Consider the following 27611-nt stretch of genomic DNA (forward strand, 5'->3'; position numbering starts at 1 on the left):
CCCGGGACCTGGGCCGCGCGCAGCCGCAATGGCGTGGGGGCGGTGGCCACCGTGCGCTGCGCGCGCGCGCTGCGGCTCTGCGCGTCCGCAAGGGCGTGCAGGCTACGGCCCGCAGCCGGGGACCCGACCCCAGGCCGCCGCGGGGTCTGGGCTGGGCCGGCAGCCGGCGCGGTCACTGCCCGCCGCGGTGCTGTCCTAGCCGGGGTGGGGAGCCGGCCGTCTGAGCCTTCCCGGGCGCCGTGCAGACGCTCCTGGCCTCGGGCCCCGCCAAATGCGACTGTCCGGCCCCTTCACCTCTGGCCTTGGGGAGAGGGGCAGCTGCTGGCTTTCTCCCCGACCCCGCGGGGCTCCGCGGGGCCACGCCCCTCTGCTCGGCCCTGCAACGCGCGGGCGGCGGCGTGTCGCTCACGTGACACCAGCGTCCTGCGCGTCCTTGCCGGGCAACCGTCCTAGAGAGCACGCCGGCCGTCTGCCGCAGCATGGATGTGATCTACCCCCTGGCGGTGCCCAAGGGTCGCAGGCTCTGCTGTGAGGTGTGCGAAGCCCCGGCCGAGCGGGTGTGCGGGGCCTGCACAGTCACATATTACTGGTAGGCCCTGAGACGGGGCCCGGGGCGCCTCCACCCTCCCTCTCCCCCGGTCGCCAGGGTGGGCCTGGGAGCCCCGCGTCCGCCAGGGAACCCTCGAGGCGGCTTGGAGACGGTCCCTAAGAGCTGAGGGCGCGCCCGCCGCCTCTCCCACTCCCTCCTTCGTCCCCAGATGTTTAGTTGAGCACCTGCTGTGCGCCGTGCGCTGCTCCCGGCGCCGACGTTACCGGGGGGATCGCGGGAGACCGCGCCCCTCCCAAATCTGAGGTTCTGACGAGGAAGAGGGCAAAGTCCATCAGCAATCAGAAAACAAGGCGATGTCAGAGTGAGAAATACCAGGAAGACGAAGGGAATGTGATGGGCCTCGTTTAGAGCAGACAGACTATGGAGCTGAAGATAAAGGAGAAAAGCCCGCGAAGGATCTGCTGGAGGAAGAGTGAGGGGCACAGTGAGGCTCGGAGGGAGGGAAGACTTCGCCGTGTTTGAGGAATAGAAAGCAAGCTAGTTTGCTGGTGCACAGCCAAGATGTGTGCTGTGCTGAGGGTAGTACGAGACGAGATCGGTTTTCATTTTTTCAGCAAAACATCTCCAGACCTTTACTTCAGATCGGACCCCGTGTGAGACCCAAGATAAAACAGCCAGGCTGCTGACGTCCCGAAATCTAGTCCAGAGCCTACTAATTTGTATTTAAAAAGTCACTGTAATACAACCCTACCTGCCGTTACTCAGGGAGTACTATTGCCTGGGACCTCTGAGGATGGAAGCGTGGTGACTGGGGTGGGGCAGTATCTAGAAAGGTTTCTCTGAAGGAGTAACACTTGCTGAGCCTTGAAAGGTCAGGGGGAAATTGCTAGGTGAACAAACAATGAAGAAGGAAGGGTAGCAGTTCCCGTCGTGGCTCGGTGGTTAACCAATCCGACTAGGAACCATGAGGTTGCAGGTTCGATCCCTGGCCTTGCTCAGTGGGTTAAGGACCTGGCGTTGCCATGAGCTGTGGTGTAGGTTGCAGACGCGGCTCCGACCCCCGTTGCTGTGGCTCTGGCGTAGGCTGGTGGCTACAGCTCTGATTCGACCCCTGGCCTGGGAACCTCCATATGCCTCGGGAGCAGCCCGAGAAATGGCAAAAAGCAAAAAAAAAAAAAAAAAAAAGGAAGGGTAGGGCGCCCTGGCCCCAGGACTGCTTGGGAAAAGGGTGAAAGAATAGACTACACTGTTCAGAGGTGTCCCCATGGCGGAGGGAGCAGTCACTGATTTTCAGACTGCAGTTAGCTGGTCATGAAGAAAATCACAACCAGCATCTTAAGCAAAAAAAAAAATGAATAAAATAGAAAGTCTCGGAGTAATCCTACTTGAATCGCTTCCTGAAACTTTTTTTTTTTTGCTTTTTACTTTTTAGATCAACACTCGCTGCATATGGAAGTTCCCAGGCTAGGGGTTGAATAGGAGCTGCAGCTGCCGGCTTACACCACAGCCATAGCAATGCCAAAGCTGAGTCGCATCTGCAACCTACACCGCAGCTCATGGCAATGCTGGATCCTTAACCCACCAGCTAGGCCAAGGATGGAACCTGCAACCTCATGGATCCTAGTTGGGTTCATTAACCACTGAGCCACAAAGGGAACTCCTCTTTCTGGAGTGTTTTAGTGTTTTATGTGGATATATGTACTTGTACTGGTGAACTGTATTTTCCTACTATAGGTTGAGTAAAAAAAAAAGTTTAAAAACCCTTGTGATAGGTGCTAGTGAGAGTTTAAACCAAGAAGATAAAGGTTAGGGCCAAACAGTGGTATGAAATCAAGGAGTTTGGAATTTTTCCTCTGGTCACGACGGATGGTTTTCACCTGCTTTCGTTTGTGTGACGGAAAGATGACGGGTCGCAGTGTGAGGCTCGACTGGGAGGTAGGCTCTGAAGGCTGTGCAACCCCGTGGTTGCCGTGGTCCCAGGGGTGAGTGAACATACTCCTGAATCGCGTGTCCCTCGCAGCACTCGCTGTGTCTCCTATGCGAACATTTTCCACAGGGCCTGCAGTCAGTTGCTCAGTGATCTGTTTTCGTCACCAGGCTATATGTCCACGAGGGCAGCATCTGTGTTTCCATTGCTCTTTCTTCATTGCATGTAGAATACAATTCAGAATTCGTCACACAAACGACAAAGCCCTGGTTGCCTCTCTGCGTTCATTTCACACTCGTGCCCCCGCTTTTCCTGGATGTGGTTATAGAGGCTTTCCTTCCATTCTAATTTGCCAGTTTGCCTTCCATTCCAATTTCCCTCAGTTTCTTTGCCCAGCCTGTTGCCTCTGCTGGGAACTTTCCCAACCATCGTGAATCTTCCTAGCTCCCTTTTATCTTTCTGTTCTCAGAAGTGTTGTTTCATCTATATATATATATTTTTTTTTTTTCCAGAAAACCCAACCTAAAGACTCCTATCTCATTTTCCTCTCTCACATTTTTCTTCTCTTTTTCTGCACTTTCGTATTTTTGGTTTTACTTGTTTCATGTCTGTGTCTTTTACTAGATCTAGTGCTTGCACATTCCAGACCCTCAGTGATCGCTTGTTGAACAAATGAAGTTCTGGATGGGTAATAAATCTATGAACTGGGACAAGGAACACAGGAGGAGGAGGGGATGGATGACAGACTGGGTTGAGGGACACAGAGCTTGAGGGGCCTTTGGGTCACCTGGGAGAGATGACCAGTGAACAGTTTTAAGTACAGGACTGGCACTCGGGAGAGGTCAGACCACTCTGTGGGATGTGGGCAGCTGCCTCTTCCCTGCCCTTTCCTGCCTCCAGCCGGAAGTGACTCCTCCTTCCTTTCGGCCCACTTTGCTCACGCTCCACCCTCAGATGATTTACTTCCTTTCTTCGGTTTAGTTACTGATGAGCATCTTCATCTCCATTTTATTGTGCTCCATTAATGCTGGCTCTTCTGTTGACGATGTAGAGGGGCTGTCATAGGTCTGGTGTTTTTTGATCTGTGTCAGACCCATCTGCCTACACTGTTCAGTCTTCAGCAAACTATCTTGAATAGTTGAAACTAAATATTTGATGAAGGCATGAATAAATAATTATTTCCTATGCCCTAATCCTCCATTATTTTCTTTCTCTTCTTTCACTGCCTTTAATTATTTTTAAGCTCTTCTCCTCTCCCCCAACCCTTTCTCCAGATTTCTATATCCTTGGGTCCTAGAGATTTCATGATTTTGCCATAAAATAAAAGTGAGGTAACTGTTCTACATCTCGAAAATAAGGGCCTTGAATACCCTCTTCCCTCGTGGGTTTTTCACGGTTGAGTATAAAGCATCTAGCACCATGCCTGGGCCAAGCTGGCGCTCAATAAATTACTTTTCCTCTTCCCAAATTTAAAGAGCAGAAAGGACAGTTACCTTGAATTTGTGAAAGTTCATTTTCACAAAACAGTTGTCTTCCCAATTATACATGTAATTCATGTTCATTGTAGAAAACTTGAAAATACAAAATATAAAGATGAAAAGTTATCTATAATCTCACGAGCCAGATAATAGTCTGACATTTTGGTGAATTTCCATATGTTCTTTTCCTATTAACACATTTATTTTATATACTCTGTAATCCTGTGCATATCGTTCTATGTTGGATCCTGAGAGTGTTCCCAGGAAACAGAACATGTTTAAGAGAAGGCAGTTTTTTTTAGAGTACACGCTGAAACATGACAGGTGAACGAGACTTCAGTACTGTAGGTTAGCCAGTTGTAGCATCTAGATAAGAGTAACTTGCAATAATTTTTCCTTTAACATATGGGGCGCAAAGTAAAGTGTCTTCACTGTTCAGGAAGAGAAAACAGTGAAGTGGGCGTCAATGGGAGGAAACGGTAGGATGTGTGGTGAACCGGAGAAGGAATGCCCTGCCTAACGACATGCAAACTCAGTTTAAAAACATGGCAATGGCCAAACAAGACATGTCTGACCCACAAGCTATTTGATTGTGAGACCTGATTTGAAGGCATACTTTTCAAATCATTCTTAATGCATGGCCCTGCGATGGCTGTCAGGGGTGATACGGATGAATAGGAGGGAGCTTATAGATACATACAGTTTGTTCCCTTTATTTAGGAAGGCAAGGAAGGCATGCAGATGCTTTCAGTGGAGCCAAATTCCAGGTGGTTAAATAAATTATTATTTCCATTGCTCGCACGATTACTCAACAAGCCTCTATTTAATAAGTACTGTCGAACTCTCCTAGTTCTATTTTCTGGCTGATAAGTGCTTTTATTGAATTGTTGATGATAATTCTCTATCAAAAAAAATGTTCTAAAGTGCTTTTTGTCATTTCTATGATAGCAGTCACAGTTTATAAAGAAAATACTTTATCATATGTCTGTGGTCCCAGAAGAAAGGAAGGAGAGAGTGTGTGTGAACACAGCTGTGCATTGTCTGCGACTTTGCTTTTGTGCTGCAGTGACAGAGACTGTTTAGTTCTCAAAGCCCAAACTTTACTATCTGACCCTTTACCAAAAAATGTCGCTAGTACCTGCCCCAAGTTATTGTTACCTGTTTTGAAATATATATAAATGAATCAAACAGCTGACTTTCTCACATGTAAGTAAAAGTATGTAATAGGCAATAGAAATGCAAAAACCCCTGATTGTATATATCCAACAACAGTCTCAAAACACATAAAGCAGTAACTGTCAGAACTGAGGGGAGAGTAATAATAATAGTTGGATACTTCAATATCCTCCTTTCGGTAATGACCAGAACAGCTCGAGAGAAGGTCAGCAAGGAAATGGAAGACTTGAACAGCACTATAAACTGATTAGACCTATCAGCTATCTACAAGATACAAAATGCACATTCTTCCCAAGTACGTAGGGAATTCTCCAGGACAGACTAGATGTTGGACCATGAAACAGGTCTCAGTACATTTATAAGGCTTATTGAAAATACGTAAACTGTGTTCTCCAACCACAACAGAATGAAACTAATAGTCAATAATAGAGGGAAATTTGGGAAACTTATGAATGTGTGGAAATAACATACTCAAACAACCAGTGGGTCAAAGAAGAAATCACGAGAGATGTTAGAATGTGTTTTGAGATGAAATGAGAACAAAAACAACATCCTAAAACTAACGGGATGCAGTGAAAGCAGTATTCAGAGGGAAAATGTATAGCTACGAACACATACATTAAAAAAGAAGGAAGCTAATAACCTAGTCTTCTGCAGTAAGAACTAGAGAAAGAACTCATCACAAAGCTAGCAGAAGGAGGGAAATGGAAAATATTACAGCAGAGATAACTAGAGAATAGGAAAACAATAGAATCAGCAAAACCAAAAGTCTGTTCTTTAAAAAGATCAAAATTGACAAACCTTACCTAGACTGGCTGAGAAAAGAAGACTCAAGTTACTAAAATCAAAAGTGAAAGTGGGGACATTACTCCCAACTCTGCAGAAATAAGGGGTTATAAGAGAATACCATGAACAATTGTATGGCAACAAATTAGAAAACCTGGATGAAACATATTCCTAATAAGACACAAACTATCAAAACTGACTTGAGAAGAAATAGAATCTGAGTAGATCTATAACTAAAGAGATTTAGCTAAGTAATCAAAAGCAAAACAAAAACTTCACAAAGAATAGCCCAGGACTAGGTGATTTCACTGGTAAAGTCTATCAAATATTTAAAGAAGACTAACAATTCTTCACAAACTCTTCCCAAAGATGGAATAGGAGGGGATAGTTCCCAACTCATTGTATGAGGCCAATGTTACCCTTCTCTTTTTTTCTTTTTTCTTCCTTTCTTTTTTTTTCCGGCCACGTGGACGTTCCCAGGCCAGGGGTCAAACCTGCACCACAGCCGGGATTCAGGCCACTGAAGTGACGACACCAGATCCTTAACCCACTGCTCCACAAGGAAACCTCAAGGCCAATGTTGTCCTGAAAACAAAACCAGAAAAAAAAAAAACCCAAAACATAAGAAAACTACAGAACAATATACCCTCTGAATATGGATGCAAAAATCCTTATCAAAACACTAGCAGATCAAATCCAGCAGGATTATACATCATGGCCAAGTGGGATTTCTCCCAAACATCCAAGATTGGTTTAACACGCAAACGTCAATCAATACAAGACAACTCAATAGACTAAAAGACAAAGTCGCATGATCATTTCAGTAGGTAAAAACATTTGGCAAAATCCAAAAGGCTAATTTATCTTTTACCCTTTATGATAAAAACACTTAACAAAGTAGGAGTGGAAAGGAACTTCTGTAACTTGAGAAAGAGAGTCTCTGAAAAGAAGAATTGGACTCCTACCTCACACCATATACAAAGACCCTAAATGTGAGCGCTAAAAGCACAAAGCTCTCAGCAGAAAACGCAGTTGTAGCTCTGTGTGACCTTGGATCAGGCAACAGTTCTTAGCTATGACGCCAAAAACACAAGGAACCAAAGAAAAAGTAGCTAGGTTGGATACCATCAAAATGAAAATTTGTGGGAGTTCCTGATGTGCTGCAACGGGATTGGCAGTGTCTTAGGGGTGCTGGGACGCAGGTTTGATCCCCGGACCAGCACAGTGGGTTAAGGATCCACTGTTGCCGCAGCTTCGCATGGGTTGCAATTGCATCTCAGATCTGATCCCTGGCCCGGGAGCTCCACAGGCCACAGGGTGGCCAAAAGAGAAAAAGAAAAGGAGATGAAAACTTGCTTTTTAGGGCCGCACCTGAGGCATATGGAGGTTTTCCCAGGCTAGGGCTTGAATCAGAGGTACAGCCATCAGTGCATCAGAGAACACTATCAAGAAAGTGAGAAGACAGCCCACAGCGTGTGGGAGAAGACATCTGCAGAACATATATCTGATAAGGATCTTGTATCGAGGACATGTAAAGAATGCTTAAAATTCAGCAATAAAAAGATAAAACACCCAGTTTTAAAAGTGAGCAAAGGATTTGAACAAACATTTCTCAAAAAAAAGATATGCAAATGGCGAATAAGCACATGAAATGATACTCAAGATTATTCGTTATTAAATAATGCAAGGTAAAACCACAACGAGATAGTACTTCACTCTACAGTGGCTGTATTCAAAAGACAGACAATCACAGGTGTTGACAAGGATGCAGAAAAATGGAACCTCATTCATTACTGGCGGGACTGTAAAACGGAACAGCCCAGGTTAAAAGAGTTTGGCCTCCTCAAAAATCCAATCACGAAGTTCCTCGTATGACCAGTGCTTCGTGTTAGGTTTGCTGACGGAGGTACACAGGAGGCCAAGCCAGCAAAGCAAGAGATTTACTCAGGCATCTGAAACGGATAGGCGGGGCTCCAGGTGGCATCGGCTGTGACCACCAGGAGAAGTTAGTCTCCTAAAGAGCCGTGGTGGGAATGTGTGGCCAGGACAATGAAAGTCAAGGTTACACAGTTTGGGGAAGGGGTCGGGGGGTCGAGCCCCATGACCGAGTAATCATAGGGGAAGGGAAAATTACACCATGTGAGAAGGTGGTTGGGGCCCGAGTCTCACAACCAGGTAAGTGCAGCAGTAGGACGGACGTACAGGAGGCCGTTCATCTTTCTAGGTGGTTGATCTTTGCAGGCAGTTGTTTCTCGTGGGTCATTGTCTCTGGCTGGCCAACTCAAATGGCCACCTTCCAAGGGAGGAGGCATCCTCCGTTCCCCTGAGAACCTATCCCTTAGATGTACCCAAGAGAGCTGAAACTATCTGGAGGCATAAAACCATGTCCATGTGTGTTCATTATTCGCAATAGCCAAAGAGTAGAGACAAGCCCGATGTCTACCAACTGATGGGTGGATAGACACAAAGTGACGTAGCCATAGAGGGAAATAGTGTTTAGTCATAAAAAGGATTGAAATAGATCCACGCCACCTCATGGAGGAACTGTGAAGATACCATGCTAAGTGGAAGAAGCCAGACATAGAGGGCCGCGTGTCATCTGTTTCCATTTACATGCAAAGTCCGAAACAGGCAAATGCATGGAGAGAACAGAGTAGTGGCTTCTGGACACCAGCGGGTGAGGGAAGAATGAGAGTCCCTGCTAGAGCGACTGGTCGATGAAAGACCCCTGGAATCAGATAGGAGGATGGCTTTACAACCCTGTGAATATACTAAAAGCACTGCACTGCACATTTTAAAATGATGAGTTTCATTGTATGTGAATTATGTCAATATCAGTCATATACCAATGATATACACGTATTTGGAGGAAGGGCCCGACGGAGTCAGAGACGGCGATTGCGTGGGCAACAGGAGTGGATTCTCTGCAGGAGTGCCAGCCAGCAGAATTCTTCTGCAACGATGTTAATATTCTAATGTGCTGTCCAATTAAGTGTTTAACAATAGTAAATACGCACGTAAGACAGTCAGAAAAGCTGCCCTTGGAAGAGCTATCCAAGCCTGTACTGGCTTTGGAGGACAGGCTTGGGGTAACTACTGATTCTTGACACCTTGGCTTTCTTCCCTTTAAAATAGTAATAACAATCCTGCTTTGTTTTCTCAAAGTCAGACAGTTCCTTGCAAAATCACCTGCTTCACCGCTGGGACTGGAGGGCATTCCCAGTGTGTTCTAGGTGAGAGGCCCCCGGAGCCGGGAAGACAATGCAGTGATGCTCTCCCAGCCAAACGTCCAGATGCAGATGTGCACCGAGAGAGGAGGGAGGCTTCGAGAGCCTCATCGAAAGTAGATTTCTTTCCTTTCCCAAGAAAAAGACCCTCAAACCCTCAGTGATCACGTATTTTGAAAATGACCTTATACCAAGGCAAAGTTGAAGCTGTCTTTGTTATTATCCGTGAGGAAGAGCGGCAGGATAGCCGCAGTATTACCACACAACTGCCTGCAGAAACAACCACCTCCCACCACGCCTCCCACCCCCGGTCTTCACTAAACACACACATGAAGGAAACGCAGTCTGCATCAGAAGTGGCTTGGGGCTCCCTGCCCGGTTTGTGTTGGGCTTACTCGTCCAGTTTCTAGGGTTGGGCTGGCCCTCCAGCCAGGAGAGTCTGAGGTCAAGCCGGGTGACGATAACAAAGTCCCTGTTTCTGTTGTCAGTGGTGTGGTTCATCAGAGAGCTGACTGGCGCAGCATCCATGAGAAGATATGTCAGCTGCTGATTCCCCTGCGCACGTCCAGGCCCTTCTACAACTCGGAGGAAGAGCGGCAGCACGGCCTGCAGCAGCTGCAGCGGCGCCAGGTAGGGCCCAGAGGCCTGTCGTTGCAGTGAAACTGCCCGGGCAAAAGGGTGTGCTGGGTGAAATCACTAAAGTGTAGCCTCTTAACCGCTTTGAAAGCAGAGACTTGGTTATATCTTTTTTTTGCTTTTTAGGGGTTGCACCGGTGGCATGTGGCGCTTCCCAGGCTAGGGGTCACATCAGAGCTACAGCTGCCAGCCTGCACCACAGCCACAGCCACATTAGATCCGAGATGCATCTGTGGCCTACACCACAGCTCACAGCAATGCTGGATCCTTAACCCACAGAGCGAGGCCAGGGATTGAACCGGCAACGTCATGGTTCCCAGTCGGATTCACTTCCACTGCGCCACGACGGGAACTCCCTGCTTATGTCTTCATGTCCTCAGTTGGTTGTTCTCCCCAGAGCCACTGCATACTCACAGTGCTGGTTTCCCAGGGCTGCGGTAAGAAAGGACCACAGACTGGGTGGCTTGAACTGTGGAAATTTATTTTCTCACGGTTCTGGAGGCTAGAGGCCCCAGATCACCGATAGGACTCCCCCTTTGGCCTGCAGACAGCTGCCTTCGTGCCGTGTCCCCACGGTCTTTCCACGGTGTGCACATAGCCATGGTGTTTCTTTGTGTGTCCAGCTGTCCTCCTTTTGTGAGGACATAGATTAGGTTAGGGACACCCCAGGGCCTCCTTTGTTACTTAATCACCTCTTTAAAAGGACCCGTCTCCAAATGCAGTCACATTCCGAGAGAGGTTAATGCTTCAACATAAGAATTTGGGGGTACAAAATTCAGCCGTAACACCCCTAAATGCTAAGTACTGTGGTAAGAGCCCAGGCACATAGTAGGTCAAAAAATGATGTCTGAATATGCTGGTGAATAAATAAAGGAGATTTCAGGAAAGTGATTATTATGGCATATTGACAGCATCTCACTTATTCTGAAAAGAAATTTAGTGCTTTCCAAACCATACATTTCAAACCAAAAGATTCATCAATTTACGGCTGTAACCCTTTGAGAGTGGCCTTAGAACAATGCAGAATTTTAGTTGTTTTTGATATTTGCTAAGCAGATACCCCTAGAAGGAAAAAAAATTTTTTTCTCAAAATTAACTCAACTAGAAAGGCAGAAGGTTTTAGATTTTCTTGACACATGACATCTTTGCTACACTTAAATTTCATTAGAAACATGAGAATTATACTAATTTAATAATCTTTTTTCGTCTTTTTAGGGCCACACGCGTGGCATATGGACGTTCCCAGACTAGGGGTCCAATTAGAGCTGTAGCTGCCAGCCTACACCACAGCCACAGCAACACGGGATCCAAGCTGTGTCTGTGACCTATACCACAGCTCACAGCAATGCTGGATCCTTAGCCCACTGAGCAAGATCAGGGATCAAACCCACATCCTCATGGATATTAGTCAGGTTCTGAACCTGCTGAGCCACAATGGAAGCTTCTCATTTAACAATCTTTTGCTGAGCACTCATTTACGCCAAGCACCGACCTAAGATGAAAAGATACTTCCTCCTGGACCTTGAGCAACTCACAGTCCAGAGTTTGCCCTTTTTTTTTTTTTTGGTGGCCATTCCTGCTGCATGTGAAAGTCCCCAGGCCAGGGATCGAACCCATGCCACAGCAGTGACACTGCCAAGTCCTCCACTGATAGGCCACCAGGGAACTCCCAGAGTATGGCTTTTTAATCACTATTTTTGGGTCTCCTGTGCACAGGTAGGCTCACTATGTGCTCCACCTGGCTCCACCATTGCCTCTTCCCTTTGGGCTGTCTCAGATGGTCTAGTTTTTTCTTCCACAGAAGCACTTGATTGAATTCTGCTACACTGTAGCCCAGAAATACCTCTTTGAAGGAAAATACGAAGCTGCTGTTCCAGCAGCTTTGCACTCTCTTCGCTTCCGCATGAACGTGCATGGCCTGAGTTCAGTCGAGCTGGTGCCTGCCTACCTGCTGTTGGCCGAGGCGAGCCTTGGTAAGTACAACTGACTTGGGACCCCCGGGAGCCCTTAGGAAGTGCCACATTGGGTCACATCAGTGGCCACAGCATCCAGCCTCTTGGGGAAGAGCGAGTTTGCCGTAAAGTTGGGCACAAGGTGGGGAAGGAGGCGTCAGGGCCTCTTGGGTACAACTGACCCACGTCCACTCCAGCTGGCCTGAGCACGAGGACGACGTTTATTCGGATGCTCAGTGTTCTGAAGGCGTCGAGGCTTCTTAGGCTCGGAATAGTCTAACAAACCAAGGCTGGTGTCCTCTGCTTCTCGCCCGTGGGCCTTGTCTTTTATCTCCACTTCTCTCTCTGCATCTGCTTTCTTTTCTGTCTCTGCAGACCACAGCTTTTACCCTACGCTTGCCGCAGGAGACAGCTACCCCGGAGTGTCAGGTTGTGGAAAGTAACGTAACGTCTCTTCTATCAAAGGACGGTGACTCCGTTTTGCCCCGGTTTCGGTTTCGGCTGAAACGCCCTCCTGCGACCCCCTCCTCTTTCCCTCTTCTCCCGGTAACCATTTGTTTCAAATGAGCCAGCGGAGGGAATGTGCGCCCTGACCTGACCCGTGGGAAGGGGACAGGTACATCACCTGCGTTAGGGCGCAGCAGGGGGGCTTCTCTTCTTCGCGCTCGCGCTTTTTGAGCCCCGCGTCCTCCCGCAGAAGGAAAGAGCCTCGTCCAGGTCTCCCCGTGTGCCTGTGTCTCACTTGCCCACACTGACGATCGAGCCATCTTCCCAACAAGTGTAGCTGAGTTTTCATTGAACCTTGAGGTTCAAGATGGGTAACAGACACTGACGAGTGTCTGATTTCCAGTTTCAAGTTCCTAGGAGAAAGAATTGTGCGGGCTCAGCTTGAGTGTGGTATCCTTCTGTATCTGCCTTTGTGTCAGGGTCACAGAGTTCAAACGGAAATACGGGAACCTGCTCCTGTTGATGGAAGAGGCAGTGCCGAGAGCTGCGAGCACGGACGTGGCAGACACCCCATATGGTGGCTGCCACGGGAGGAGAATTAGCATTTTTGAGGGGAATTAACATTTTTTGAGCATCTGCAGGGTTTTTGGTACTAAAATACCTCTTTATACATCTTCATATCCACTATTTAAAAGAAAACTTTTTAAAAAGTACAGCTGTTGGAAATACTGTACGATGGAACTTTCCCCCGAGCCATCTGAGGGTAAGATGCCTACCTGATGCCCTGTCTTGACCACTTCCGTGTGTATTGCCTACAAAGATGCCTCCCCTAACACCCATAGGCCATCGTGTGTGATTGTCCAGGAAGCAGACCCCATGCAGGTTTTTCCACTTGTCCCAATCCCATCTTATAGCAAGAGGACAGAGTCGAGAAGCACACTCTTCACTTTGTTGCCGTGTGTCTTTGTCTTCATTCTGAAACAGGTCTTCAGCCTTTCCTTGACTTTTATGACTTAGACACTTTTAAAGAGTAAAAGGCCAGTTTCATCAAATGTCCTTCCATTCGAGTTTCTCTGATATGTCCTCACGACGGGACTCAGGTGGTGTGTCTGTCTGGCAGGAATATCACAGAAATGGTGTTTGTATTCTTCTCACCCCTCCTATCAGCTGGCACATGTTTTTAGGTTGTTCCATTATGGATGATGTTCGCTTAAGTTACTCTATTCAGGTGGCATCTGCCAGGCCTCTTCTCTTTCCCCTCTTTGCAATGAATAGGGATTTTATAGAGAGGTATCTGAAACTACGTAACTACCCATTCCCGAACAGACTTCCAGTGAATGCACTGACGCATCTTATCGGCATGGACTCTTGGCTTCCTATTCGATTTAAGGGGTTTCTATCCATTACTACCACTTCTTTGACACGCCCCCTGTCCTTAGTGTGGCAAGTGGAGGCCCATTCGCTCTGCTTCGGGTCTCCTTGACATGCCCCCATCATTCTGTGTTCACGTTCCTGCTCTGGAACCGACCTCCAAGGAGTCCTGGCTTCTTTTAGCGGCAGATGGGATTTAGAAGCCAAGAAATGGGTAGTAATATATTTGTTGCTCCTGAGGAATGGCTGCTCCCAGGCCTTTTCAGTGGATGGAATCAGGGAACTCGTGTGTGTGTCGCACACATTTCTTCTAGATCTCTCTGCCGTCACGTCTCTATCTGTACGTGATCATGGGTCCACAGGAGGACATCTAACGCCACAGGGTTAAACCTCCTTTTCTCCCATCGCATATGTGTAGCTCCCTCTGTGACAGTGCGAAGGCTGGCTTCCATTTTCACTGATGTGTTTACTATGTGGCTGGTTACCCTGCATGGACCAGCCTCCCACCTCCAAGCCTAGCTTCTCCCTTTGCAGATGCCCTCCTCCCCCTTCATGGGCTCTGACTCCTCATTCTTTTTTCTCTCTCTCTCTGTGTGTGTGTGTGTGACTCTTGTCTTTTTAGGGCCACACCCACAGCACATGGAGGTTCCCAGGCTAGGGGTCTAATTGGAGCTGCTGCTGCTGGCCTGCACCACAGCCACAGCAACGCTGGATCCTTAACCCAATGAGAGAGGCCAGGGGTCGAACCTGAAGCCTCATGGTTCCTAGTCGGATTCGTCTCTGCTGCGCCACAACAGAAAGCCCCCTCCCCTTTTCCTTTAGAGCATCCTGAGATGCTTCTGCTGCGTGGAGCCCCTCCGCACAGGCCTGGGCTTTGAGTCTCCGTGCCAGGCGGCTTAGCTGCAAGAACGCCCTCCTCCCCTGCTCAGGACTGACTCCCGGCTGCAGATGGTTCCTCCTGCAAAACTGGTGCAAGAGCACTGGACAAGGAAATAGTGCCAGGCTCTGCTTAGGTCCGACACCGATTAGCTATGGATTTGGGGAAAAGTCAGCCTGGCCTGAATCCCGTCATCTTTCATCTGGATTACTGCCTGCCACCTGGGCCCTGCACACCTTCTCTGGCCTCCCTCCAGTCTGGTGTCCAAACCAAATGTGATTAAGTCCCTCCGATAAATAAAAACCAAGTTCTTAAAGCAGCTTGTGAGCCCCTGCTCGGTCCAGCCTTTACGAAGTCTCCCACACTCCGTCTCTCAATCTCTTCTTTCTCCCTTTCAGCGGCCTTGCCTTCTCCCCGCTCTCAGAAGTCCTGCGATGCTTCCTGGTTCTGGACGTCTGGTCTCCAGCCATCTCTCCCCACCTCTCCTCCCTCCGCCTCACCCAGCCGACTCCTGTTTGTCCTTCAGGTCTCAGCTTGAAACACTGCCCCCTGTCGGGAACCCTTTTCCAAGCCCCCACATTGGGTCGAGTCTCTCTTTATGTACACGCTTTGAAACCTTCCTTTCTTCTGGGCCCTTGCTTGATAGTAACTATGCATTTGTTGGCGAGATGAGTCAGGTAAGCCTCTCTCCTGCACTCGGTCGAGAGCTCAGGGAGAACAGAGGCTGTGTCTTTCCTTACTTGTCATAGTGTCTTTAAACTCAGCACAGTACTTGGAGCAGAGAAGGTCCTTGAAAACTCTCCTCACACAGAACCTGACACCTCAAGGGGGACTGTGTCAGCATTTATGGAATCTGAGTCCTCTTCCCAGGATTGAGGATTAAATCAGTTTGTGTGTAATGAACATGAAAGTGCTTCGCAAGCTGGAAAGTGCTGTCTAAATGGAAGGTTTCATTATAACTCCCACAGTTACTGAGTTAAACCTTGTGTATATATATAGTCCTTTTTAGGGCCGCACCCACGGCATATGGAGGTTCCCAGGCTAGGGGTCTAATTGGAGCTGTAGCTGCTGGCCTTTGCCAGGGTCACAGCAATGCCAGATCCGAGCCACGTCTTCGACCTACACCACAGCTCACAGCAATTCCGGATCCTTAACCCAGGGAGTGAGGCCAGGGATGGAACCGGCAACGTCATGGTTCTTAGTCGGATTCATTTCCACTGCGCCATGACAGGAGCTCCAGAAAACCTTGCTAATATTTTTGAAAGCGCAAATAAATCACATCCCCTTGTGTACGTGCCTCTGCTACCTTAGGGAGTCCTCAGAACGGAAAAATAACAGGCATTCAGCCTTTTTGCTTTTTTGTCCTTTGAGGGCCGTACCTACACCGTATGGAAGTTCCAGGCTAGGGGTCGAATCGGAGCTACAGCTGCCAGCCTACACTGCAGCCACAGCAACGCAGGATCCTTAACCCACTGAGCGAGACCGGGGATTGAACCTGCTGCCTCGTGGATCCTGGTCGGGTTCATTAACCACTGAGCTATGAAGGGAATGCCAAGCCTTTTTTTTTTTTTTTTTAAGTAAAACTTTGGAATTTTAATCCACTAGAAATAACGTTTTCAGTAATACTTCAAAGAGGAGCCAGCCTCCTCTTCTTCCTCCCTGTTCGCTGTGCTTTGGAACCAGAACAAGCAAGGCTCAACTTCCCCCTCTTCCTTTACTGGTTTGTGATCCCTGGGCTTGAGCGAGCTCTGTCTTGCCTCGTGGCCCTCACACAGATTTGCCTGGAACGCTCCTCCTCCCCCAGGCGTGGCTGCCTTCTTTCCAAACTTCTGTCCAGTTCTGACACCCTCCCGGGAGGCGAGCACGTAGGCAGGGACTCAGCTCTCTTTACAGCTGAACGAAAAGCTTTATGTGTCAAGAGCATCTGCACATCAGAACTAAAGGTAACTTTCACTTCGCAACCGCATGGACATTCTAGCTGCTAAATGCCTCCTGCTTCGACTCCGTTTTCACTCGCTGCCCTCGTCCAGGCGCTTAGTCCTTGCTTAAACTATTTCAAAAGTTTTCTAGTGAGTGTTCTGCTTTTCTTCCTCCCCTCTGGTGTCTCCTCCACGTGGGTTCCAGAGGATCCTTCTAAATCTAAGTCCAGTTCCCTCTCCCTTTCTGAAAATCCTCTAATTTTTGTCCACGTGCGTCTAGCTCCTTGGCACGGCTTACTGAGCCCCCCGTGATCTCTGTCCTGCCTACCTCTCTAGTCTCACTTCCTGCCTCACACTTTGGGCTCCGGCGTCACCGACCAGCATATGGTTCTCTACACCTCGCATGCTGTTTTGTCTTCTCTGCACGTGGGTTATCTCTGCCGAGGATGCCCGCCCTTGTTTATCTGGAAACCGTCTATTCATCCTCAAAACCAGGCTCAGACTTTTCTGACTCTCTTCGCTCGGCTGATAGAACAAACCCCATAGACTGCGTGCCTTAGTAAACTACAAAATTTATTTCTCACCGTTCTGGAGGCTCCAAGCCCAAGATCAAGGTGCCAACAGAGCTTATCTCTGGTGAGAACCCACTTCCTGACCTGTAGCCAGACCCCTGCTCTCGCTGTGTCCTCACGGGGCCAAGAGAGACCTCCGCTCCTGTCGTGTCTCTTCTATAAGGGCACTGATGGCGTTCAGGAGGGCCCCACCCTCACGACCGACTTACCTCCCAAAGCTCCACCTCCTGGTACCGCCTCCCTGGGTTTTGGGGATTCTCCCTAACCATGCCTCTCCCCACCCCCTTGTTCCTGCTCTGCCATTTCCACGGCTTATAATGTTACCGTCATTGCAGTTACACTGTACTACACATATGCCTGTTCTCACGTCACACATTCATGCCCCGGCCAAACTATAGAGTGAGGGCTTTGGTTGAACTTGGAGCTCCTATCACTCAGCACAAGGCCTGGCACATAGAAGGCATTGACTGCGCATGTACATGCGTTTTACACTGAGAGACAATTCACATAACATGACATTTACTCTTTCAAGTCCAATTCCTTGGCGTTCCCGTCGTGGCTCAGTGGTTCACGAATCCGACTAGGAACCATGAAGTTGCAGGTTCAATCCCTGTCCTTGCTCAGTGGGTGAAGGATCTGGCGTTGCCGTGAGCTGTGGTGTAGGTTGCAGACGCGGCTCGGATCCCGTGTTGCTGTGGCTCTGGCGTAGGCTGGTGTCTACAGCTCCGATTCAACCCCTAGCCTGGTGGGAACCTCCATATGCCCCAGAAGCGGCTCAAGAAATGGCAAAAAGACCAAAAAAAAAAAAAAAAGTACAGTTCCTTGGTTTTAGTACAGTCACAAGACGGTGCAACCAACCCCACTTTCATCCGAGTGACCCTTTAGTCACGGGCAGTCCCACCTCCGTCCTCAGGCCTGCAGTCCTCGGCCGCTTAGCAATCGACTTTCTATCTTTATGGCTTCGCCTCTTCTGGATGTTTCATTATGGATGGAATCATGCAACACGTGGCCTTTGTGTCTGGCTTCGTGCCCTCAGCACAGTGTTTTCGCGGGTCATCCCCGCTGTAGAATATGTGTCAGGACCGCCCCCCCTTTTGTGACTGAGTAACGCGCCACACGCATGAATGCGGTCAGGCCGCACTTGCTCCGTCTCCTCGACAGCTGAGGGACATTGAGGTGGCTTCTGCATTTGGCTGTCACGCATAGGCTGCTACGAACACTCACACACACGTTTTGGCGTGTCCACAGGCAGTGACGTCAGGGACCAGATGAGTGAATTTCCTCGTGTGTCCTCTGGCCGGGATGTGAACTGGAGTCTTTGTTTCTCTGGGGCAGGTCTGGGCCGCGTCGTCCAGGCTGAGGAGTACCTGTCTCAAGCGCAGTGGACAGTCCTCAAATCAACTGAATGCAGTTACGCCACCCAGTCTTTACTGCATCGGAACCTGGGACTTGTCTGCATGGCCAAGGGAAACTGTGAGGAAGCCCGGGACCACCTGGCCAATGATGTACGGGAGCCAGCTCTTTCACTACTCCTGAGCCTTTCTGAGAACAGCCTTTCTGAAAAGAGTTGTTTTCTTTTTCCTGAGCATTTGTCTAAAACTTGCTGTTTGCGACTGACTGTTTGAGAGGGGGATGTTGGCAAGAACACGGTTCGAACAGCGTGAGGTCCAGTCTTTCCCCTTTCCGAGCATCCTTGTCTTGGTCACATCCCTTCCCAGGGCTCGCCTGCTCCGAGGAGGCAGAAGAGCACATTGGCTAAGAGAAGGGCTTCCCTTCTGGCTTGCTCACCCCTGCGCCCCAGGCCACCACTTCTCGTCCCCATAGAAACCAGGAACACGGAAAATCCTCTCATCCAAGAGTTCCCTGGTGGCACATCAGGTTAAGGATCTGGCATTGTCCCTCTAGCGGCTTGGGTCATTGCTGTGGAGTGAGTTCGATCCCTGGCCTGGGAACATGCACATGCCATGGGTGCAGCCAAAAAAAAAAAATCACTTTGTCCAAAAAATTTTTTGTAGAAGGAAAGCGCTTTCCTTCTGGTTCCAGCTGTGCCATTTCACCAGCCACATAGACTTGGATCTGTTACTTACCCTCTTTCAGCCTCTGTGAGACAGAAACCATAAAATGGTCTCTGCCTGATTGGGTCATTGCAGAGATGAGTTAAGAGGGCAGTACTTTGGCTATTTTTTTTTTTTTTTAACTCACCCGCAGCATACGGAACTTTCCAGACCAGGGATTGAAGCCACGCTGCTGCAGAAACAATGCCGGATCCTCAACCCACTGAGCCACCGTGAGAACGCTCTGGCTGTTATTTTTATAAATAACATCAGTGCCTCTACTTCGGAGCGTGGTTATTAAGTTTAAAAGAGCTGGAGGTGTATAAAAGTGCTTTATAAACTATAAAACTCTGTACAGGGAGTTCCCATCATGGCTCAGTGGTAACGAACCCAACTAGTATCCATGAGGACGCAGGTTCAATCCCTGGCCTCGCCCAGTGGGTCAAGGATCCAGCATTGCGTGAGCTGCGGTGTCGGTCACAGACATGGCTCGGATCCCCCTGTGCTGTGGCTGTGGCGTAGGCCGGCAGCTGCAGCTCCTATTTGACCCCTGGCCTGGGAACTTGCATAGGCCATGGATGCGCCCCTAAAAAAAAAAAAAAAAAGCAATAAAGAAGTAAGTGCATAAACAAACTGTGCTCAGGAAGCCTCTCTGAGGGTGCCATCCGCGTCGGTGGGGAGCCTGAGTGAAGCCCATTTTCATCGTGTCCCCCCCCCACCTCCACCGCCTTCCCCGAGTTCAGCAGAAGCACTTTCTGCCTTGCACTGGGCCGCACAGTTAGAAGCAGAGCAAACTCAGATTCCTCAGCCTACCTTTAAAAAAACCACCACGGAATTGTGGGTACCCACCATAAAATCCAATGGTACGCAGAATTAAGTGCCCAATTCCATGAGTTTTTAGTAAATTTATGGTTGTACAACCATCAACATGATCCAGTTTTCACCCCAAAGAGACCCCTCGCGCCCTTGGGCAGGCCTTTCTCTTTTCCACTTCCTGTCTCTCTCGTGTTACTTTTCTGGACCTTTACTATACACAGAATGACGTGTGGTCTTTTGCACCTGACTTTTTTTTTTCCATTTTTTTTTTATTACTCAAATGAATTTCTCACATCTGTAGTTGTATAATGATCATCACAATCTGATTTCACAGGATTTCCATCCCACACCCAAGCACATCCCCCCACCCCCCAAACTGTCTCCTCCAGAGACTGTAAGTTTTTCAATGTCTGTGAGTCAGCATCTGTTCTGCAAAGTTCAGTCTGTCCTTTTTTCAGACTCCACATGTCAGTGAAAGCATTGGATGTTGGTGTCTCATTGCATCTGACTTCTTTCGCTTGGCATAATTATTTCAAAATTCATCCCTGTGGATGTGTCTGTATCAACACCTCATTCCTTTGCTGACTGTCATGAGGCTATGCCGCAGTTTGTTTGCCACTCATCAGTGGATAGACATTTGGGTTGTTTGCATTTTTTGCCTATTAGGAATAATTCTGCTGTGAACATTTGCGTACCAGTCTTTGTATGAAGACATGTCTTCATTTCTCTTGGGTGTGTGCCCGAGAATAGAATCGCTGGGTCATGTGGTAAAACTATGTTTAAGTTTTTGAGGATTTTGCCAAACTGTTTCCCACAGAGGCTGCATTAATTATACGCCCAGCAGCAACGTATGAGGGCCCCATTTTCTCCATATCACTGCCAAAACATGCTATTTTCTGCCTTTTTGATGAGAACTGTTCCGGGGTGCGTGAGGATATATCTCCTTGCAGTTTTATTTTGCGTTTCCTTAGTGACTAACGACGCTGAATATCATTTCATATGCTTGTTCGCCCTTGATGGATCTTTCTGGTGACATTTAGCTCCTTTGTCCATTTTTCAATCGGGCTGTTGTAGAGTTTCTTTATCTCTTCTGGCCACAAGTCCTTTAGCAAATAGATGATTTGCAAAGAAAACTCAAGCACTCTCCTTCTTCCTCCTGCTACAGATTTATTTTGCCAGTTGTGCATTTGGGACAGAGCACATCAGGACCTCAGGAGGCTACTTCCACCTGGCTAATATCTTCCACGGCCTACAAAAGTTGGACCTGGCAGACACACTGTACACCAAGGTGAGCTGGCGAACACGGAGGCTGAGCCTTGATGCTCAGGCCTTGCGTCTTACAACCGTGTCAGCCCATTCACGAGAAACTTGAGGCCCAGAGAGATGAAGTGGCTTGCCAAAGGTAGCTTGATACACGATATAGTCCACTTTCTTCCTGTGTCTTCGCTACCAAAATAGTCTAGTCTTTAGCATCCATGGAGCAGTTAGCAAATAATAAATGATGGGCTCATAAGAACCCAAGCCCTCCAGATAGACTGCCATCTGCTCTGCCATAGTCACAGGAGCAAGCTCTTTTTGGCATAAACTGTGCGCACTCAGTCCAGCGGGGCTGTCCCCAGATTAGCCTGCCACGTGCCCTTTGCAGCCCAACACTCGTCACACTTACCTGGGCCGAGCACGTTTGGGCTCCGAAGGCTCCCCCGCCCCCGGGCATAATGGGAGAGGGAGTCTCCAGATGGTCAGGCAGCCTGGCCGGCCGGCTGCCCTGCCGATTGGCTGGTCCAAGGGCTCAGGTCTGGCGTGCTTGTCTGATCACCTCTCCTTTCCCAACAGGTCTCTGAGATCTGGAGTAAATATTTGAACGATCGCTGTGAAGCCCTCTCCCAGGCTCGCATCCAACAACTAGATCTCCTGGGCAAACGATTTGAAACGGACACCGGCTTGGGTACGACCCTGCTCACTGGGAGGCAGAGTGGTGCCTTCATCCCTCTCCTCCACAGGCTTTGCCCCTAAAGGGGACAGCGGCTATCCCTGTCATGGGTCACATCAGCGCCATCTTTCCCATTTTACAGATGGGGAAACTGAGCCAGGGGATCAAAGAGATTTGACCAGCGTTGGGAAGAATTCAGATCCTGAGCGTCACACACAGCTTTGGAGGCTAATAAGGGACAGATCTGGGGAAATGAAAAAAAAGGACCCTGCCAGAGCCCCCCCTGAGATTTCTGCAGAGCATCCATTTCTCATATGACGTCCCTCTGGGACGCGTAAGCGAAGGCAGACTCCTCTTTGCTCATCTGTTCTGGCGCCTTAACCTCTTCCTTTCCTGAACAGCGAGCGCCTCGGTGGCAGGGCCGAGTCTGACTCATCCCTACCCCCAGCCTCGTTCCCCCAGAAATCGTAAAAAGAGATGGGGGGGGGGTCTAGCTTCTGCTCCAAAGAGACACATAGCATAGCGGGCGAGACAGAACCTACGTGAAAGAAGAAACTTCTGCAAGTACAAATTATATGACAGAGTGAGTCCCGAATGAAGAGGTGAGGACAGCTGGGTGGCACTGAAGAGGGAAGACTTCCTGGAGGAGAAGTTTTGAGCTAATATTTTAAAAATTAATACAATTAATAAAATTTATTGAATTTTCCCTCCATAGCGAATGTTCCTTTCCATAAAAGTGGTTCATGTTAATACAGAAAACTTGAAAATCATAGCTCTCCAAAGACAGCCAACCATAACATAATAGTGTATGGATTTTCTTTTTCTCTAAGCTTAGTACTTAAAAAATGCTTTTAGAACTTGGCCCATCATAAGTCATTATAAGTTAATAAATGGTATCGAGAGCCAAAAATTGCTGGGGCTAATGATAAACAGCCTTGAATGGGGAAAGCGGAAAGGGACCTGTAAGAGTGAGCCGTTTGTTTGTTTGTTTGTTGTATTTTTAGGGCCACACCCTCAGCATATGGATGTTCCCGGGCTAAAGGTTAAATTGGAGCAACGTGGGATCCGAGCTGCATCTCCAACCTACTTCAGAGCTGGTGGCAGTGCCGGATCCTTAACCCATGGAGTGAGGCCAGGAATTGAACCCGCATCCTCATGGATACTAGTTGGGTTCGTTTCTGCTGCGCCACAACAGGAACTCCAAGAGTGAGCGTTTTTTTAAGATACTCTGATGATGACACGCTGGCACAGCTGGGGGTGTGGGGGGTACCTGATGCTGTCCAGCTTCCTGCTCTGCGCGTGGCAGTCGTCCTCCAGGTGACACACTCGCTGCGGTTTGTGCGCCTCCACCAGGGTCCCTGGGAGGAGGCTCCCGGAGGCCAGGTGTCCTGCCGGCGAGGTGCTCATCCCCGAGGCTACAGCCACAGCTGCCCCAGGGCCTGTTTCTTCCTTCATCCCTTTCTACCCCCTGCAGATGAAGCCCAGGAAGCAGAAGCCATTCAGATCCTGACTTCAATCTTGACCATCCGAGAAGCTACATCTGACAGAGCCCCCCAGAAAACCATCTTTGTTCTAAAAATCCTGGCCATGCTCTACTACCTGATGATGGATTCTTCAAAGGCAAGTTTCTCTAGAAAAGCAGCACATCTTTCTTTTATGTATTTAATTATTTGTGGCCCCACCTGAAGCACACAGACGTTCCCAGGTCAGGGCTGGAACCTGTGCCACAGCAGCGACAATGCCAGATCCTTAACTCACTGAGCCACTGGGGAACTCCAAAAGCAGCATGTCTTAAATGGAGGTAGAAACGCCTCCAGTTGGATTCAGCTGTGTTTTGCCCAACTGCACCAGCTTTTGCCCTCAGAATAAGACCTTGCTCCAAAAAACTTGAGATGCTCTAGGCATTTGTCACAGGTTAAGTCTAACCTGCATGATGGAAACGGGGTTGTCTCTGCACCCTAGGGTTGCAGAGACTGAGGCCGAGGCAGTGCTGGGAAGCCTTCAGGGCAGAAGGGCTCTGGGGAGTCCCTGGGGGCATGGACAGGTAGTGAGTTCCCTGTTGCTGGAGGGATCCAGGCAGAAATAGGTTGCCATGAAATAATGCAAAAGGTAATAGTTTTCAAGTGCATATTACATGCCAGTTGCTAGCCTAAATGCTTTACATGAATGAAAATCACGTTAATTCCCATACCAGCCTTACAAAGTAGGTATTTTATTATTCCCACTTTACAGATAAGTAAATTGAGGCACAGAGAGGGTCCATTATGTGCCCAATTTCGTATAGACAGGAAGTGGTAAATCTCATATTTTTTGGAGTGGCCATTGTGGCTCAGCAGTTAATGAATCCCACTAGAATCTATAAGGATGCCGGTTCGATCCCTGTCCTCGCTCAGTGGGTTGAGGATCCAGTGTTGCCGTGAGCTGTGGTGTAGGTCGCAGACGTGGCTTGGATCCTGCATTGCTGTGGCTGTGGCGTAGGCTGGTGGCTACAGCGCCGATTTGACCCTGGCCTGGGAACCTCCATACACCAAGGGTGCGGCCCTAAAAAGACAAAAGACCAAAAAAAAAAAAAGTAAAAAATCTCAGATTTCTGGATTTGTTGATTGATCTACTCAGTCATTCAAATACTGATTGAGCGTCTACCACTTGCAAGGCCCTGTTCTAGGGACTAGGGGTGCAGTGGTGAACCCCAGCCGCGTTCCCCATTTCCACGGAGGAAGGGAAATCACGACAAATAAACAAACACATACATGTGCAACATCACTTCAGATGGTGAAATGCACTACAAAGACAAGCAAAGCAGGCAAGGGGAGAGGGGAGGGAAGCTTGGTTGGAGGAGGCCTTTCTGCTCAGGTGACCTACGGACATTTAGGGTGTCCTGCCTCCCTGCCTCCCTTCCCCCTCCCTTCGTCCTCCTTTCCTTTTCTTCAGCAAACTTACTAACCACCCACCGACCCCCAGGCCTGGAGGAGCCCCAGTCAGAGGGTTACAGTAGCCAGTGATGCAAGGCCCAGGGCATCGTGGGAGCAGAGGGAGGGACAGAGACGCCACGTGGGAGGGGGTGAGGGTTACGGAACAGCCCATTGCCCGTCGTCCCATGTCCAGGTGGGCAGTGGGCAGGGCCTCTTTTCCACTCAAGGAAGTCATCGCCCAAAGTGTGTTAGGGGTGTTAGGTCTACACGGGGTCCTTAGAGGAAGCAGACACGTCTCCCTACTCAGGACTGGCGCTTAGGTGCCTTCAGGTCTGGGTTCAGCAGCCTGCTTTTCAATAAGGCTTTCCCTGCCCTCTGTCTGAAACGGCCACCCCCACTGCCACCACTGATGCCTTCTGCCCCCTTCCTGCTATCCGTGTATATCACTAAGGCACAGTTATATTTTAATTTTTTGTCTTGCCTACTGCCTCTCTCCATAATGAAGATTCCACAGGGTAGGAATTTCTGCCTGTAGATGCAGCACCTGGGGCATAGTAGCCATTTAGTGAATATTTATTGAAAGCAAGGAAAGAGGGAAAGGAAAGAAAGAAAATAAGGGGAGAGGGAGGGAGGGAGGAGGGATAAGCCCCACTCCATCCCCAGATGCCCTGCGAAGCCTCTGTCCACCTCAAAACTCTGGCCCGCGTGGCCCCAGATGGCAATTTCCTTTGGCATCTCTCACCTCTGTCTGTGCCTCCCAGCGGTGCTTCAGAGGGTCCTGAGATGCAGAAAAGAGGCTTTGTCCACCGTAAACTCAGAGCTTCGAGGACTTTTTTCCCCAGTTCCCTTCTCGCAGTGAAGACCCAGGCTGTGTTCACAAGTTTCCACTAAGAGCTCAGTGGCTGGTGTGAGAAGCCTTCTCATGTTTCTGGGGTGAAGCAGAGATGGGTTCCGATGTAACGCAGCCTGGGACAGCTTCCTTTTGTCACTGTAATTCTATTTCAGGCACAGGAGTACGCCCTTAGGGCCTTCGACCTAGCCAAAGAACAGAAGCTCAGTGTCCGGGAACAAAACAGCATTCAAGATGTACTAAACCTCATCTCCGCTGAGGAAGCTCATCCCATTACTCAGCCACCCGGGAGCTCCAGGTGGGGGCTCGTCAAGGGCTCCTGAGCAGCTAATGTTTCCCAGCCTTGCGCGGCTGCTCTGAGGTGCTAAGAGTAGCTTCAGCGCCTACCCTGCTCCCCTGGGACGGCGCTCCTAGCTGCGTTTTTATTGTTACACAGCAGATGCTGGGGAATATAGGGCTTTCGGCGTGGCGATCAGTAAACCTCTTGTTTATCACGACTGTCTGACTTTGAGTGATGCGCCGTCAGTTCATTAACAAGGTGTTTGTAATTAAACTGCAAATCGTTTATCCTATTTCTCAGAGGTCGCTCAGTGATGTGGGCTTCGTGGATCTTTGCCCAAAAAAGGGGTAGGGAATAGCGCTGTGCTGGAGCAAAACTTCTCTATTCTATTAAATTGGCGTTAATCTTAGACAGATTGTGATTAAAATGCCCATTATAATTCCTAGAGCAATCACTGAGAAAATTACTCTAAAGAACAGTTAAAATCAACACGGAAGTGAACATGGAACATTAGAAAAGACCCACTTAACGGAGAAAGGGCGGTCAGGGAGGAATGGAGGAGCGGAAGGAATGTGGGCCGCGTAGAAAACAAACAGCAAAACGCGCAGGCGAACCACAGGTCTCTGCCAGAAGAGGCTGCCTGGCCTTTCAAGGAGCTCCCGCACAGGCTGGCAGAGTACCCGCCCAGGCCGCTGCCTCTTTGCTCAGTTCCTTGAAGCGGGTGTGAGCCGTCTCTTCCCTCAGGGGAGAAACACCCCCGGGGGTCCCCTGTGATGGAGGGTCAGAGGGCGGCATCAGAGCAGACACGTCCCGGTTCCAACCCGGGGCTGCTCTCGTGAAGCCTGCGACCTTGATTCAGCCCCGTGCCCCCCAGCACACCCGCCCTCATCACTGTGTCCCACGACGGCCCAGGCGTGGCCGTGGCTGCAGCAGCTCGTCCCGGGGCCACTCTGGTCACGCAGCGTACCCTCTTTTCCAGCAGCCTGCGCAGAAGCACTCAGCTCCTTGGGTAGATCTGCCCCAGGGGGAGGGTATGCAAATCAAGGCCCCTTCCGAGAGCTTTAGCTTCCCTTCCTTAAGCTAATTCCCTCAGGCGGCCACCCTGCCCCTCAGGTCTGGGTAAAAGCTGCTTCTCCACGACGGCAGGAAGCCCCGGAGCCAGGCCCCCCTCCCACTCCAGTAATTTAATTTTCAGTCTTTCTGCTTTTCTAACACTTGCATTTAGACTATAAATTTTCCTCTAAATACTGCTTTCATGGATCCCACAAACTATGAAATGCATTTTTATTATCATTTGCTCTAAATATTTCTTAATTTTTTAAAAGTCACGAGTCATTTAGAAGTATGACCTTTCATTTCCGAAAGATGGCACCTTTTATCACCTCTTCATAGTTTTCTAGCTTAATTTTTTTGAGATCACAAAATATAGGGAGTTTCCATAGTGGCTCAGTGGTAACGAATCTGACTAGTATCCACGAGGATGCAGGTTTGATCCCTGGCCTTGCTCAGTGGGTTAAGGATCCAGTGTTGCCGTGAACTGTGGTGTAGGTGGAATATATGACTCGGATGCCGTGTTGCTGTGGCTGGGGTGTAGGCTGGCAGCTACAGCTCCAATTGGACCCCTAGCCTGGGAACTTCCATATGCTGCAGGTGTGGCCCTGAAAAGACAAAATAAATAAATATATAGAATAATAAAATATGCTGTCTACAATTTGGACTTTAAGAAATTGGTTGGGATTTGCTTTATGACCCAGGATATGGTTCGTATGTATTTGTAAATGCTCTCTGTGTGTCAGGAAAGAAGGGAGCTATTGGGCCCAGTGCCGGATATATGTCCATTAAGTCAAATTT

At 48.9% G+C, this 27611-nt stretch overlaps 1 protein-coding gene and 1 long non-coding RNA gene across 6 annotated transcripts; one reads left to right on the forward strand and one right to left on the reverse strand.

Annotated features, from left to right (window-relative positions):
• The first annotated feature begins 64 nt into the window (after window positions 1-64).
• ZMYND12 (zinc finger MYND-type containing 12) lies at window positions 65-25974 on the forward strand. Of its 5 annotated transcripts, none has more exons than XR_014808575.1 (8): window positions 65-589; window positions 9633-9774; window positions 11582-11753; window positions 18254-18423; window positions 20954-21076; window positions 21622-21733; window positions 21861-23338; window positions 25636-25974. XR_014808575.1 is itself a non-coding variant. In XM_003128102.5 (8 exons), exons 1-8 carry the CDS (start codon window positions 480-482, stop codon window positions 25801-25803), a joined length of 1143 nt encoding a protein of 380 aa, XP_003128150.2. In that variant the 5' UTR covers window positions 65-479; the 3' UTR covers window positions 25804-25974. The 5 variants fall into 5 exon arrangements, 4 of the variants coding, with proteins under 4 accessions (XP_003128150.2, XP_084821618.1, XP_084821619.1 ...); XM_003128102.5 differs by having other exon boundaries at window positions 23193-23338; XM_084965492.1 differs by having other exon boundaries at window positions 65-533; window positions 23193-23338.
• LOC146403042 (uncharacterized) lies at window positions 20037-26290 on the reverse strand. The gene is made up of 2 exons (XR_014808583.1): window positions 25373-26290; window positions 20037-23186 (listed from the first exon to the last, which is right to left on the reverse strand). It is a non-coding gene; the product is annotated as an uncharacterized LOC146403042 (long non-coding RNA).
• Between the last annotated feature and the right edge of the window lie 1321 nt (window positions 26291-27611).

Source organism: Sus scrofa, chromosome 6 (assembly GCF_054392235.1).
Source record: "Sus scrofa isolate SSC_HxYL_T2T_F1_AM1 chromosome 6, Sscrofa_HxYL_maternal_Yorkshire_Landrace_v2.0, whole genome shotgun sequence".
NCBI lineage: Eukaryota > Metazoa > Chordata > Mammalia > Artiodactyla > Suidae > Sus > Sus scrofa.

Coding starts and splice junctions, on each gene's coding strand:
- ZMYND12 (XM_003128102.5), top strand. CDS start 480: ATGGATGTGATCTACCCCCTGGCGGTGCCCAAGGGTCGCAGGCTCTGC. Junction 21,734..23,192: donor TGAAACGGACACCGGCTTGG/GTACGACCCTGC, acceptor TACCCCCTGCAG/ATGAAGCCCAGGAAGCAGAA. Junction 23,339..25,635: donor TGATGATGGATTCTTCAAAG/GCAAGTTTCTCT, acceptor ATTCTATTTCAG/GCACAGGAGTACGCCCTTAG.